This window comes from Mustela nigripes, chromosome 5 (assembly GCF_022355385.1).
Source record: "Mustela nigripes isolate SB6536 chromosome 5, MUSNIG.SB6536, whole genome shotgun sequence".
Taxonomy (NCBI): domain Eukaryota; kingdom Metazoa; phylum Chordata; class Mammalia; order Carnivora; family Mustelidae; genus Mustela; species Mustela nigripes.
The window spans coordinates 139,860,399-139,876,483 of record NC_081561.1 but is presented as its reverse complement, the minus strand read 5'-3'; the positions used below and the strand labels follow the sequence as shown (position 1 = coordinate 139,876,483).

The window sequence follows — 16,085 nt, the reverse complement described above, 5'->3', positions numbered from 1 at the left end:
CAACGGATGAAGTGCAGGCTCTAGAATTTGGGTTTGAATAGCGGCATGACCTTGGATAAGTTACTTAACCTGTCTGACCATCGGTTTTGCCATCTGTAAAAGTAAGCACGATCATGCGGACCTGGCACCAAGGGACTAGCAAAGTGCCGAGCACAGAGGCCCCGCATACACAGGAGTGGCCACCATCATCATCAACGACCACAATACTGTCAGCATCGTGGATAACGGATGATCTTTCCCCATAATCTTTTTTAAAAATGTGTGGAAGGAGTGAAAAGTGATTAATGCCCCCCCCTTGCCTTCTCAATAACATATCTTTCTCCCCCAAATAAACAAAAACCAAACATGTAAGCCAAGCAAAATATGAGAGGAAAAGCCAGGAATGAGAAGTGCAATCTTATTTCCATGTTTTTCTAATAGATTAGTAATTTGTTGGCACCAGCACCGACAGAAAACAGATGGATCCAGCGTTAAGCACAATGAAGGCAGCAGATGCTGGGCCAGCCCACCTCAGCTGGACGGGTCTTCCAGCCAAGTCCGAGAGCCCACAGTTTTCAAGTGGGTTCATCTTGGCACACCAATTTCGGGAAATCGGTCACCAGATAAATTCAGATTTCAACCCACCAGGAGGTGTAGTCAAGCACTAGCTGGAGCGGGACTCTGTTCCAGTCACATTATTATTTTAGCAGGACCACAAAAAATTCTGTACCTGACTCTGGAATATTTAATTTGCAAGTGACAGTCTATATTCCAAGCCTCCTGCCTATATTGAAGAACTATTAAGTGTTTCCACTCACATAAGAAGTTTTGCTTCTCAGTGTCATCATTTGACAAAAACTGGAGAATCACTTCTACACGCAAGGCTCCCTATCATTTCCCCCATGCTGTGGAGGGTAAAACGGTGCCCAAATCACAGACCAGACACTTTGCCCAGAGCAGGAAAAAAATAAAACGGACTAATTAGCTATGTATTATGATAAATGTAATTGTGGATTAGTGCTAAAAAGGCACTGACCTTGTTGTTCAGTTAATTATGTTTGGCACTTCTTATAGCTGTCTACTACATCATGATTTTAGGTCAAGTTTATAGAGATAGAATTTACATACAGTAACAATCCTATAGGTCCTATAACCACCAGAACATGGGATAGTTCTACCATGACAAAAAAATTGCCCGTTTGTGGTCAGCCTCATGACCACCCGTGAGAAACACTGATCTGATTTCTCTTCCTACAGCTTTGCCTTCTCCCCAGTACCGTCATACACAATCATGTCGCATGTAGTCTTTTGTGTCTGGCTGCTTTCCCTTAGCATCATGCTTTTGAAATCCATCCACATCACTGCACACGTCAGCGGCTTCTTCCCTTTGGTTGCCGAGTAGCTTTCAATTCTGTGGACATTTAAGTTGTTCCCCGTTTTTGGCAATTACAAGCAAAGCTGCTAACATTTGCACACAGGTCTTTGCGTAGACATAGGTTTCATTTCTCTTGGCAGGACCCGAGGAATGAGAGTGCCAGGTTGTAGGGTAAGTGTGTTTGACTTTGTAAATCTACCAAAAAATGTATGAGTTAAAAAAAAAAAAAAGTATGCGTTCTAACTGCTCTACATCCTTGATATTGTTAATTTAAAAAAAAAAAAAGAGCCATTCCAGGAGGTATGGAGTGGGTATCACTGTGACTTTAATTTTCATTTCCCCAATGAAGAATGAGCATTTTTCACATGTTTATTTGCTGGTTACCATATTTCAGTAAGATCCTTTCTGTGTTAAAAGAAAAAAAAAAAAGTTGTATTTCAAAAACCTTCTTCTAACTCCAGCTTTCTACACAGGCTGATAACACAATATAGCTCTTTTATTAGATACTACTTTGGAGGGAAAATGATCCCTCCAAAGGAATCATTGTGGTCTTCGTAGACCACAAATGCAGGTTCAAAATGAAAGATAACTTACCTTCAGTCACATTAAATCCTGCTATTGGTGGGAATGGAGAGAATTTGTTTTTGGAATTGGTATTTATGGCACCACATCTTCCCTAGATCAACATGCATTTTAAGAAGTCTTCACAGTGGAAGAGAAATAGCCATCCTGCCCAAAGCTGGAATAGAGGGGGAAAGGCCAACTGCCTTAAAGTATGGCTTCAGCGACTCACTTCTGGTAGCTCTTTCCGTATGTTACCTAAACGAACCGCTTTAAAAATTTAATTACACAATAATGCAAGCTCAGTGCAGAGAATACACATGCACAGAAAGAAATAGACAAACATGATCCTTCGTTTCACCTCCCAAAGATAAATCTTAAGCATTGAGTCATCAACCCCAACCCTGTGAAGCATCAAGGTAGGGTGGGAAAAGCACCAGCACCTCTGGAACTCCCCATCTTCATCTCTTTCAGAAAGAGCTCTGAAGGGAGGGCCTCCTCCACGCTCACTGTGTGCTAACGGCTAGGGATTCGGCAGCAAATGAAGGCAAAGAGCTGCCATTCTGGTGGCATGAGACAGGCAAAGAAGTCAAGTCTAGACCATGTCATGTGGTGCCAGTAAGTGCCCTCAAGAAACACGAAGGGAGATTTCTACAGAGTGGCGAGGGGAGGCGTCCTACCAAGGTGACCGAGGAGAGCCACCCCAGCGAAGGGAGCTGTGTGCGTGTTCACGGCTCCCCAGGAAGAAGTGCATCTTCAGAGAAACAACTGTCACAGAGCCCGACATCAGACAGGCCCAGGGGACATATGGGCACCGTCAGATGCCAGCCAGCATCCGACTCCAGGACAGGGAGTGCAGAAGAGAGCAAAGGCCCTCAAGGAGCAGGGGTATAATGGTCTGCTATGTGGGACCTTTAGAAAGCCACTTGTCACTCCCGAGTTCAGTTCCCTCATCTGCAAAAAGGATATACTATAAAATTATCCGTCTCATGTTGCTGTGGGGGAAAAAAATTAGTAACTGCAACTATTGTTGGGCCCTGACAGTCAATAAATAGCACCTTTCAAAGAATAGAGAGGAACTGTTACGGTATCAGTGACTTTTTATGAGTGAAATGATCTTTATATATCTTTATATATCTTGCACATATGTCGAATTTTACTTTCATCATGCACAAATTTTCGAATTTATTTCTCAGACTGAGTAGAAGTAGCACAAACATTAAAAAATGTAAAAACGTATTATCTCAAGTCAATAGCAAAATTTAGTATAAAACAGTAAAATCTCTATGGTAAGAAACAAAAGCATCTCAGTCACCGTGGTCACCCGTTGCTGGAGCTCCTGTCCTCCCTGGGCTCCAGAGTGGCCATGCCCTGGGCGTGCCTGCGTGCGGACAGCGCCGCCTGGAGGGAGAGCTCTGACCTGCTTCCCCTGAGGGCTGAGGGACCCTCACCCTTTTGTGGCTTGTCATTCAGTAAGGCCGTTTCTTTTCAAACATTTGAAAAAATGGCCAAGCTATGAGCCCTAGCAAAAGGCACCTTGCTGAGATGTCAAGAAAAGCTGAATCTCCACATCCTGTATTCCTATAGTCTGTCCAGCTTGTTGTGACCAAGAACTTCCATGGAGGAACAGCCCACGGGATGACGTCACGAGGATGTGCTTCCTCAGCCAGGGGGTGAATGGCAGCACTCTTGAGCGCTGCTGGTTTTAATTAGCAAGGAAAAGGAGTTTTGCACTGGTCAAAATTAAAGCTGCTTTATGGTGTTTTTTTCTTTCTTTTTTAAATTTTAAGTTGCTTTGTGGTTTAAATTTTTTTCACTCCTTCCTAAATCCTGGGTTTTGATAAAATTGTGATGGTTATTGGTCTGTTAAGAAAAATTCATGCTTAAATCTTACAACGTGGAAACTAAATCTGAGCATAAAAAGAAGACTGCAAGGTAATATTGCTTATTTATAGCAATATTAAGGCTAGATGCCGATTTTCTGCAATTAGTGACAAATATGCAAAAAATATTTATCGTCATTTTGAGAGACACTGTTCTAGAGAACACAATACAAGGCAGTCTTTGTTCTTAAGAAATGTAAAGGCTGGGGCACCTGGGTGGCTCAGTGGGTTGGGTCTCTGCCTTCGGCTCAGGTCATGGTCTCGGGATCCCGGGGATGAGCCCCCCCGTTGGGCTCTCTGCTCAGCGGGAGCCTGCTTCCCCCTCTCTCTTCCTGCCTCTCTGTCTACTTTTGATCTTTGTGTGTCAAATAGATAAATAAAATCTTTTTTTAAAAAAAAGAGAAAGAAATATAAAGGCTATAAAGGTGAAATTTGTTTCAGCTCTTTCCCCCAAATTCATTAATAATTAACATGTCAATTCTCTAACTCCTTTCTATTTATTAAAGCAAGTCTCAATCACCCTACTTGCAAACCCTTTATAGGGATAGTTACTATATGTACTTGCTTGAAGGTAGAAAAGCACTATTTCATAAAATATACCGCAATTAAACATTTTCACACATTTAGATTGGATTCACTCTACTCGCATATTTAATAATTCAGAATTTACAGTATTAATGTACATTTCTAAAAATTTCCTTAACTTCATAGAAACTTTTTTCTTCATCTCTAGTACCTTTGATGTATTTCTAAGCCTGTATTCCCAAAACGTTCCTTGTTCCTCGAAGGCAAGTAGCTTGTGTCTCCCCAGTGGCTCACTGAATGAACTGGCCAGGAGGGGTTATGTCGGAAGCATGGGACTATGTGAGCGGTCTCCGAGGTCTCCTTTGGTTTGAACCCTGGTTCTCACACTTACTAGCTGTGGGACTGTGGGTCAATTACGTAACCTACTCACCTGCTCATTTGCAAAATGGGGATAACGTGACAGCTTCCCATTAATTAAGACAATGGGCAAGTCAGCCTGAATTTGAATCCCGGCATGACCACTGCGTGTCCTGGTGAAGCTGTTTGCCTATTATATGCGTCAGTTTCTTCATCTGCCATGTGCCACAGTAACAGTACGTAGCACAGAGCCTGTCGTGGGCATTAAATGAGTTAGTCCATGGAAAACGCTCCAGGCGTGCCTGGGTGGCTCAGTCAGTTGAATGTCTGACTCTTGATTTCAGCTCAGGTCATGATCTTAGGGTTGAGAGGTCAAGCCCCATGTTGGGCTTCGTGTTCAGGGTAGTTGGCTTGGGATTCTCCCTCTGCTCCTCCCCCTGCTCGCTCGTTCTCTCTCTCTCTCTCAAATAAGTAAATAAATAAAATCTATAACAAAACAAAACGAAATGCCTCAAACAGGACCCAGGACACAGTAATAAATGTTGACTGTTAATACTAAAAACAATTTTGGAGAAGCCATTCCTGACAATAAAAAGGTTGAAAAAAAGACTGTAAGATATTTTTCTCTGAGACCTCTTAAAAACAAAATGAACCCAGAAGAAAGTCATCCAGCCCGGCACAGAAACGGAAGATGGCACTAATGGGCTCTATGGGTCACACACAAGTGACTCTTTTCAGAGACCTTAACACATGTAACACAGAATTGTAAGCTGAATGTTTTACTACTAATTTGAATAATTAATTAAGAGGAGAAAGAACAAGATACTTCATTTGTGTCATGTTTAAAAGAATCAACAAAGAGAAATTCAAAAGTAAGGCCATTTGTGGAACTGAACAGTACGTTACAAGCATTTGTTTCCTGTGATTCAGTGTTCACTGGAGGAGAAGACAAGGAGGAAAGGCAGACTGTTCGGAGCCGCACACAGAGAACCAGGACGCTGATTCTAAGCACACAGCGCTGGAAGCCCGTCAAGGACGCCAGGAGGACTCGCACGTCGCAGCGGCTGTGAGCGAGAGGTCACCGGGGGGAAGGAGAGACGGCAGATAGGACAGAAATGCAGGCACTCAAGTTCTCCAAGGGAAAAAGTGTTGAGTATGCAAATTATCCTTATTCTAAGTGGTTTCGAGTATCAACCTATACTCAGTGTTTCTGCCTTAAAAGAAATCCCTTCCTGACTATAAGACCAAAATGTTACGAGTGGATCCAGCTGGTTGCGTTGATATAAAAGGCTGTGGAGTTGGAAGCAAGATTTAGACCGCAGGACACCTGAACTGGAAGCAAATTCCAAAGTAACATGATCAAATTTTCTCATTTTCTAGAGGAAAAGTAATTCCCAAAGAGTAAGTACTTTTCCAAGGAAATACAGACAGCAGTTTGGATGAGAACCCTCACAGGTTCAGTGCTCTTAAATTATGAATCCTAATGTTCAATTATTCCGGAAAACTGAGGGTTTTATTTGGAGAAGAAATCCATTCTATAGACATGGCCTTTCCTGCTATTAACTCTGGGAGCATAAGCGCTTTCTTAACTGTTCACAAAAGACTCATCAGAGAGTCAAGGTTCTATCTTCCCTTATTCTGAGAACAGCAGAGGATGAGGTTGCGAGAGTGAATTATTTAAGAGAAGACAGACCAATTCTGAAGATTACACAAAGCCCTTGTGAGTTTCAGCGGTTAAGTCCCAGACCTTTAGCCACTCCCAGTTCTGAGAACAACAGGCTCTGACCTTGTCTCCAGTTACATTCTGAGCTCAAGTCCCCATTTTCTGTGTGTATCACAATGTACAAACTGCTTTTCTAACTTTCACCAGTTTTCTCCTTTTTGCGAGGGTCCAAGGAACCCAGTTTTGAAGACACCCCCCGCCGGATGGGTCCCATGGGCAGAGAGGTGGCCTTACACCTGAGTGCCTCACTGACGTGCCTCAGCGCAGGGACAAACGTCTCTCCATGTCACAGCCTCCTGGGGCTGCCAGGGACCAGGCGGACTACTGTCAGGTGGGACCTGAATTCTGAGGGTTTCCTGAAATTGGTATCACGGGAAGCCACTGATGACATGGTGGAAAGGGAATCAAGCAAAACACCAAGTTTACCTCCACTCCACATACGGACAAAGGGGGGAAAGGGCCAAGCACTAAATCTTGTTTTGGGGGTTCCAGCAGAGTTTTTCCTCACAGAAAGAGTTGGGATGTAAGATAATGAAGCAACTCGAGGCAAGGGAACTACGTGATGTGGGATTATGGAAGATGCTGGAGATCTTTCAGAAAGAAATCTTCAAGAACAACACAGACACATCGGTCACTCCGTTTTCAAACCGTGAAGCACCACAAATAGAAAGAAAGGCTTTCCTGAGAGACACCGGGGGAGAAGCCAAGAAGGTGGGCAAAGCCTTCTCAGGGGAGCATCTCGCCTTGTGCGGCGCTGGCTCCGTGGCTGGAGACGCTCCACGGACCCTGACACTCGAGACCCTCGATAGAGCTCAGTGGCTCGCTACGTGCGCCCACGTGCACGCACACATACACACACACACACACACACAGGTCTTCAAAAGAGAAGAAGACTGTATTTAACAGGAAGAGACCTGATTTGGCTGTTGGTTTACTACAATTTCCTAGTGGGCATTCATCATCTTCACTTGGAATATTCCTGATATTTTTGAGGAAACTCTGGGAATCCTGCCAGATTATCTCATGCTCTCTAAATTATCCATTAATGTCTAATTTAAATAAACAAAACATAAAGAAGGTGCGAAATTCAAATGCCTTACTGCCAAAAGTGTCTTAGAAAAAAATGTATCAGGTTAAAAACCTTGATAAGAGGAGCCTACATGTACATGACAAAACATACATCAACTTCCAGGAAGGCAGAATGTAAACAGTGCATTTTGGGAGTGGTTCCATTATTTTTCGACTCTTGCCTTAGCTTCCTTTTTTTTGTCATTATCTTAAAGATTTTATTTTTAAGTCATTGCTACAACCAACCTGGGGCTTGAACTCACAGCCCCAAGGTCAAGAGTTACATGTTCCACGAGGCCAGCCAGGTGCCCCATTATCTTCCTTTGTTGAAAGACTGTTCATGTCAGGCTTGGCTCTGTCTTCACAGAGTAAGACTGGTACTGACTGAGAAAATGAGAGCTGCTCTTTCCTGGACATAGAACTCTGGAGACAGACCGGGAGTGGATGTCACAAGACAGCACCCTTTGGAGTCTGGGGCGCACTGTTCCAGAGGCAGTTACGGAGAGACAGGGGACACGATCAGAATTCAACATAATGAAATCCAAGTGTTAAGACAGAAACATTTCAAGGACAAGATCTGTGTCTATTTCTCAACAAGCATTTCGAACTACACCACAGAAATGGACTTACTCCTCTCTATGTTAAACGGCAGTCCCCGGGGCGCCTGGGTGGCTCAGTGGGTTAAGCCTCTGCCTTCAGCTCAGGTCATGATCTCAGGGTCCTGGGATCGAGTCCCACATCGGGCTCTGCTCAGCGTGGAGCCTGCTTCTCCCTCTCTGCCTACCTGTAATCTCTGTCTGTCAAATAAATAAAATCTTAAAAAAAAAAAAAAACAATCCGGCAGTCCCCACGGTGTCTGATGCGTGAATGCCTAATGATCACTCGCTATAATTACTCTCCCCGTCACTGTGGGCAACAAGGGCGGTGGGTTTGTGTTAAGTGCACAGATCTGCCGGTAACAAATAATGGGATCTGGAAAGGTGTCTGTGATATGAAGATCTTGAAGGACTAACATACTCACAAACCTTCTACAACCTACGGTGATGCGGCTTTGAGAAGCGTCGTTTACCTTGTGGTCCATACTGGCTCATCTGTGGACCGTAAGTCCCACTTGAGTTACTCTGCTGAAAGCTACTGATTCCGGGATGCATCTGGCCTCCAGGAGAAGGATGAGGCGACATGGGTGGTCCTGTCTGTTGAGGTCCATACTGAGACATCTGGGGGTTTCTTTGTGTGCCTGCCATAAAACCTAGGTGGGAAATAAACGGAAACACGTAAGAGCAGGTGACAGAATGGACAGGGAATTGTGTGGAGGGTGAGTGGGGAGAAGACCGGTGCTGCGAGACTGACTCCCCCGAAGAAGCATCTAAAGGTGTCTCAACGCCAAAGTGGGGGATCTAGGGGGGGTCCCCTGGGACTCCCCTAGTCCTAAGTCTGAAGGCCCAGTGGAGTTCCCAGAAACCTAGTGGATCGTGGGCTTGAACTAGGGAAAAGAGAGAAGAGAGGGGAGGCAAGCAAGCTTAACCTCTCTTGGAGACGAAGCCCCTACAAAAAGCAACAATAACACCCAGGAAGCCCTCACCCTGCCAGCCTTCCACTCCTGCTGGGCCGGACACGTGGTTTGCCCTCTCAGAGCCTGATTTCTGGGATGCGTGTCTCCGGCCACCTCTTTCTGCCCCTCTTCTCAAGGTCGTGCCAGTACCCGGCTCTCCCCTGCTCGGAACTGTTCGGCCCCCAGATCTCCTGAGCAATGATCATTCACCTTGACTCCTAGAGTGCCTCAGACTTGTGAACCGTAGCTCATACGGCTCCTTACGGGGACACTGTGAACAAGGGGCGGGTTTGGAGCACACTCTGCTATTCCAAAACAGAACTCTGACTTCCTCCCGCAAGCTACCATGCCTGGGGTCCCCCATCTCTACCAATGGCACCAGCACTCACTCCGGTCAAAAACCAGACTCCTGTGATTCCCTCCTCCCTCCCCTTGTTTCCCAGGTGTGTGCCCATCCTGTTGCTGGAGCTTCTGGAATGTCTCTCGGGCTGCTCCTCTGCCGACTGCACTCCTGCAGAAGCCGGGCCGGCCACCACCTTCCTTTCCCCGCACCCCACGTTCTACTCGGTTCTCTCTGCCTCAACCATCACCCACCCCCTACTTTGCTCCTTTTGCTTTGCTTTCACAAAGCTGCCAGAATCGTCTTTCAGGAATAAAAAAGGAAATGAGAGCCTATCTTTCCTGCATGAAACCCCTCAAGGCTTCCCAGAGAGCCTGGGAACCAGAGGCCGCCCTCTGACCACAGCCCGTGGTCTCCTCCGTGGTCAGGGGCTGCCGTCCTCACTCCGTCCCATGTCCTGTGGCTCCTTGCAGGTCACATCAAAAAGCAGAGCTCCCTCCTGCTCCCCCTTCCTGGGAATGCACTTCCACCTGCGGATTTCTTCTCATCTCCAAGGCCCCCTCCCAGGCTGCCTGCCCTGTGGCCGTAGCGCCCTGGCCCTTTCTCACTTGAATTTCTTCAAAGTGCTTCTCATAACCTGCCATCATTTCACCGTATCTGGGACTCACTCAGCCTTCCTCTCCCCACGAGAGCCTCAGTTCCACGAGGGCAAGGATCATGCCTGTCCCACCGCTGCGTCCTAACGTGGCAGCGGGGTGCCTGGCGCATGGTAGGTCACTATTTATTGAATGAATACTAACTTCCTCGTGCACTCCGCAGACCACAAGCACAATAAAGTGGGTGCTTGGGGGCTGCTGTCCAAATGGATAAAGAAATTACATCTTTAAATGATGCAGGACCATCACGTCAAGGCACCCCCAGGTCATCAACAGTTTAGGCAAAGAGAAGCGAGTACAGAGAATGAGCCGTGAAAAGACTCATGTAGGCAGCGTACCCCAAATCCAGACCTGTCTCTAAGAAAAAGCGAACACCATCAACCTAGCATACCAAGGGTGGGCAGTTTGAACGACAACTCCCAGGACCGGGGAGATTGGGCTGGTGAGTTCTCAAACATCAGGCGGAGGTTCTAGTTGCCACAGAAGGTTGCGGGAGTGGGGGGAGGCTTCATTATTCCAGAGAACCTAGAGCAGTAGTGGCTAAAGAGAGTCTCCTGAGGCAGCCAGAGGGGAGATGATACTCAGATCCGAAGTCAACTTCAACTTAGGGGGATAAAGGAGGTTGGACATTTATAAAGGCCATGGTTTATATTTCGGTTAGGGGAAAAAAGTGATCTTTTAACATTGCTTCTGTCAAAAGAGTTAGAGATAAAATATAAGTAGAGTTGTTCCTTATTATCCTATTCCATTTATTTATAAAGATAAGTCTTATGAAATTGGGCTCAATTGGCAGCTCCCAGATATAAGTCATCATAGAAAATGTTTGCTTTTTCAAATCTGGAAACAAACAGAAATCAGAGCACTAAAATTACTATAAATGATTGCATCTTAAGATGTTTTATGAAATATTTATCTAAGCTTTACTATGAAATTCTCAAGAGTTTCATATAGAATCCTGTTTAATAAAAAATGTGTTTCAATTCCATACAGATTGTGTGGGTTTGTCTTTCTTTCTTCTAAAGAGTGACGGCTGTCTTCTTCATTCAAGAAAATAACACAGGTCAGTTTTTTTGGTTTTTCAATTTCATTTCAACCATGAAAGTCTCCATGTTGAAGGATTCAGAACCTCTGATAATACAGTACATCCTTGGGTTTTTGCTGCCTCTGGGATACTTAATAGGCTTGAGGTTTATACAAATGAGTTCTAAGAACTCATTTGGGCAAGTTATTTCTTTATTTCCTACTATTTACTCAGTCCTTAAAAATATATACGCCATCTTCCACTTGAACTATCTCACTTATCACTGGCACTCTGCAGAAAATCAAGTGTGTGTGAAGATTCTAAAAGGCAGAATGTTAAAGCAAATTCAAATGGAATATGTCACAGCATCAAACTCCACAACTCAAAGACAAGGTTCAGTGGGGTATGGAGTCCACAGAAACTAAAGTTAGCTGTTTTTCTGTGTATTGCTTCAGCAACGGCACCACTTACAAAAGCTCGCTGAAATCTTATTTTGTGTTTTGGTGAGGCTCATCTCTTCCCATGTTTTTCCCAAGACAATGAAAGGAGAAGGGGGACGTCACTCGCCTGACTCCCTTCTGAGCTAAAGTCACCTACTGGCGGTCTACTGGGAACACGAGGTCCTGATGACGGTCTTGTCTGCGTCACCAGCTCAGCAGCTGTGTGGGGAAACAGATACGTGAAGAAACACATCACGGTGTGTCCGGATCGGCCCAGCTGTGTGACCCCAGGCAAATCCTAATTCATCTGAGCCTCGGTTTCCACATCTTAAAATGAAGATGAGGTTGTGCTAAGATCGACTGGAATAACATGGGGAGGGTTTGGTGGTCTGAAATGTGACATAGGAAAGGGACTGGATGCCACTTCCCTGCTGTATGAAGTGCCATCAACCTCTTTCAACTGAATAGCCCACCTACTCAGATGTCCTCTCTCGCTAGAATGAGCAAGCTAGTTTTGATACATTTGTTTTTTATTTAAATGCCTGAAATCCATGTTACTCTAGTACTTGGGTAACTGTCTACACATTCAAAGTATGATACAAAAGTTCAGGGACATATACACGCAGGTGTCTCCCTTTACCTGCCGGGGGTGGGAGGGAGACATTCCAAGACCCCCCCAGTGGATGCCTGAAGCTGCGGAGAGTACGGAATCCTACCTGTCCTAGGATTTTTCCTATGCATACGTACCTCTGATCAAATTTAATTCATAAATTGGACATAGTAAGAGATTAACAGCAATAACTAATATAGAATAGAACAATTACTACTAAATATTGTAATAAAGTCTATATGAATGCCATCTCTCTCTCGACATCCTGTACTGTACTCACCCTTCTTCCTTCTGGGATAATGTGAAATGAGAAAATGCCCGTATGAGGAGACGAGGGTGGGAGGGGTATGACGTAGGGGTTGTGACGTAGCATTAGGCTACTAATGACTGTCTGACATTACGTCAGGAGGATCACCTGCTTCTGAAATATGGATGACTGTGGAGACTGGGAAAGTAAAACCACAGAGGGCAGCCGTAGTGGGGTAGAGGGAGGCTACTGTACCCCTCTCTCTTTCCATGGAGTTCCCCGTTCCAAGGGCAATGGTTTGTAATGTATCTTTTTGGAGATGTTCTATAATTTGTATTTGATTCTGTGTTTCTCTTATCATGAGTAAAGGGGAACATTTTGCTTAGCAGCTATTTTTTGTTTCTTTTCTAGAACCATTTATACCATTTGCCCACCTTTCTGTTAGTTACTCTATGTCCTGACTATGAAGTATTTCGTCTTACAGATACGGCTCCTACTATGCCACAGTGACACGGCCCACAGAAGCTCTCGTATCTGTAATCTGGGGGGAATGTGGTCCTTCACTGAGATCAACGGTAGCATGGACCACACAGGCTGTCTTAGCAGGCAATCACTATGATCCGACTTGCATTCCTGAAAGCCAATTCTGTTAGAACCTGAGGCATGAAGAAAGGACTTGCAGGAGACCAGTGAGGAGGTAGGCAGAGTGATCTGTAATACATAATCGCAGTTAAATGCCAGCTGTAATCCTACTGGAAAAGGCTTCCATGACAGACAGAACTGTATTCTCAAAAGGTTATTGAATAGTCCCACAGTCTAAACAAACTGTTGAAAAATTTGAAGACAAAATTTGGCTAAAAGGCAAGAATTTCTACTTTCCGTTCTGAAGATAGAAACTCTGCATGTCTACTATTTGCAACCTCATCTGTAAAACAAGGACAACTGCATCTATTTCACAAAGATGCTGTAGGGATTAAATGAGATACTACAGTGGGTACCCGGAAGAGCGGGCTTCCAATAATTATTAGCTGGTACTATTATTACATGTTCACGAAAGAAAAGCAAGAGGCAGCTCGTGTGGCAGCAAGAGCACTGAGCCAGGCTGTTGGTCCTGGGCTCCCGTGTCTGCTGTGCACGATACAGCAGTTAACTGAAGCTGCCTGGCTTCAGTTCCACCGCCTGTTCGATGGGGAGGAGGAAGAGGAAGCAGAGTACTTGAAGGGACACTTCTAGCTCTAGTTCTCGCTTCTGCCTTCAGCACTTTTTCCCCTAGGAAAAAGCCAGTCAATTCTGTGACTTCCATGTATATTTATTTATTTGGGATATTTCTTGCTTTGTTTTGATTTTAACCTTTGTTTTGAATGAAAGAAATGTTAAAATGTTTCCAAAAACCAAATTTCAACCAAGAATTTTCTACCTATTTATGGTGACATATTTATTTGATTGTATTTTGCTTCTTCTAGAAAGTTATTATAAAACGACAGCTTGCGACATAGTTTGTGAATAGAAAAACTGACAGCTGAGAGAATAAAGCTGCTTTTTAAAAAAGGTGTGAAGTTTCGCTGGTTATGAGCCATCTGAATTTAGAAAACCAAACTTTCTAGTAAGGGAAATTTAGAAAGTATAAAATTCATTTCCTATATATTATGAAAATACATTTTATGACTGGATATATTAGGAAATTGTATGCCCCAAGTAAGTATCTAACATGGGGAAATTCAGACTTTGGCAAAAATACTAAATGATGGGGAGCCTGGGTGGCTCAGCCAGTTGAGAGGCTGTCTTCGGCTCGGGTCATGATCCCAGAGTCCTGGGATGGAGCCCCGCATTGGGCTCTCTGCTCAGTGGGGAGCCTGCTTTCCCCTCCACCCCGCCTGCCTCTTTGCCTACTTGTGATCTCTGTCTGTGAAATAAATAAATAAATAAAATCTTAAAAAAAAAAAAACACAAAACAGTATTTAAAGGAAAAGAGGGGGCGGGGAAGGAGAGGCAAAGAGGGAGAGAAAAGGTAATGCAGGCTAACAGGAAACTTGCATCCTTTTGGAATCAGGAGACGTGGGTCAGGAGTCGCCTCTGCAACCCACCCTGGGGACCCCCAGGCTCTCTTGCGTGTAACAGCACTTCCTTCCTCCCTTACAAGATCGTTCTGAGAGTCAAATAAGAAAAGCATATGCAGAAATGCTTCTCTAAGCTGAAAACCAGCTTGAACAGTCCCGAGCTCCGCGATCCCGATCGCGTGGGGAACTCGACCACAGCAGCCTCATGCACAACCGCCGGCAAGCTCCAGAGCCACTCTGACACTCATGGAAAGTGGCGAGGACGAGAGAGCACTGAGAAGTACAAACATATGATCCTTGTCTTGGAAGGCCTTAAAATTGGGTTGGGGAGCAAACAGAACCTTCCAGCAGGGAGCGATGACCAAGGGAGCTTGCGAAGCCACTGAAGCCGGGGGCAGGCTCTGCCCTTGTGGGGCTCACGTGCTGGCGGGAGACAGACACGCAGACATATGACTGGGTACATGATCAGGAGAAAACAGAAGTTTGGGTGCTGTGAGGGTGGAAGGGGGGACCCAATTCAGACTGGGGGCCAACTGAGGCCCGACCAACAAAGCAGATGGCACAGTGTACGTTCTCAGAAGCTACAGTTTCACGTTCTGTTGAACCCTAGGGGCACTGGAGCACCTCCACCTGGCCAGCTCTTTCCCTGGTTAAACATTTTACCCCTTTCTCGAAGTCCTCCGCTGTGCAGCTCCTAAGCGCAGCGAGCGGCCAGTACATGGCCAGGGCTGTACCTGCTCCCACGAGGTCCTGCTCCTTCGCCACCAGCACCCTTATCTGCGCCCCGTCCTCCTGCATTTCCCTCTCAGCAGAGGGACACCGTGCACTCGTGTGCAAGGCCTGCGCCCTCACTCACTTGCCCTGAATCCTGTCCTTCCTCATCTCTCCAGGGATTTGTCGATCGTGTTTGTTCCAGAATGAGTCCCTGACTCTTGAGTGCTTCACAGAATGAAGCCCAAACTCATCAGGCCAGCACATGAGTCTTTCTAAATCTGGCCTGACCTATTTCTCCAGCTCCATCATGGTGTCCCTCTACGTTCTGATCCCTCAGACCCTTTTCTCTCCCTGTGGGCTCCAGGTGGCTTTAGACTGGCAGGTCTTGGCATGCTCCTTCACTTAGTAAGTATTTACTGACGACCTCTCATGTGCCAGGCAACGTGCCGCCGTCAGGGACAGCTGACATTCACGGAACATGTACTACGTGCTAATACTTTGTTCTCGATGAGCTCATTCAAACTTCAAAACCAATGAAGATGCGGAGGCTCACGCAGTATTAAGACCCCGTCAACCACGGCCTGCAGTGAAGGAACCGATGCAGTGTGTTTGTGGGCCTCCCTTATTACACTCGGCTTCGCGTATGTGCTGCCTCATAGAACAATTTCCACCCTTATTATGTGAAGTGCACTCTATTAAATTTTTTTTTCAATTAAAAACTCACTAATGGGAGGCACGGCTTGAAAACTAAGTGCCAGGCCATCTCCTCTGGTGAGCGTGCGGTTTTCCCTGTGTGCCTGCCAGGTCAGGCGCCTCCGTGCAGCCCGCGGACTCCAGTCCCTCCCGGCCCACACTCCTGCTTTCTACCACAGCCCTCCTTTGCCTTCCAGAAAAGTGGGCACTTTCGTATGCTCAGAGGGCACCAGGTGTGTGAGCTGAGACGGAGCAGTCACCACACTGCCACCATTCTGGGGCGA

The 16,085-nt window shown here is 45.6% G+C and overlaps 1 protein-coding gene across 7 annotated transcripts in view; it reads right to left on the bottom strand.

Moving 5' to 3' along the window:
- The window catches only part of ARID1B (AT-rich interaction domain 1B), a 439,440-nt gene that overhangs the window by 64,984 nt on the left and 358,371 nt on the right, over positions 1 to 16,085 (bottom strand). For 6 of the 7 annotated variants that reach the window (XM_059401329.1, XM_059401325.1, XM_059401328.1 and 3 more), the window contains one exon: positions 8,541 to 8,720. The exons of the other annotated variant lie outside the window; for it this stretch is intronic. In XM_059401329.1, the coding sequence (XP_059257312.1) occupies positions 8,541 to 8,720 (180 nt within the window). The remainder of the gene's footprint in view (positions 1 to 8,540; positions 8,721 to 16,085) is intronic. 7 annotated transcript variants of the gene reach the window in all.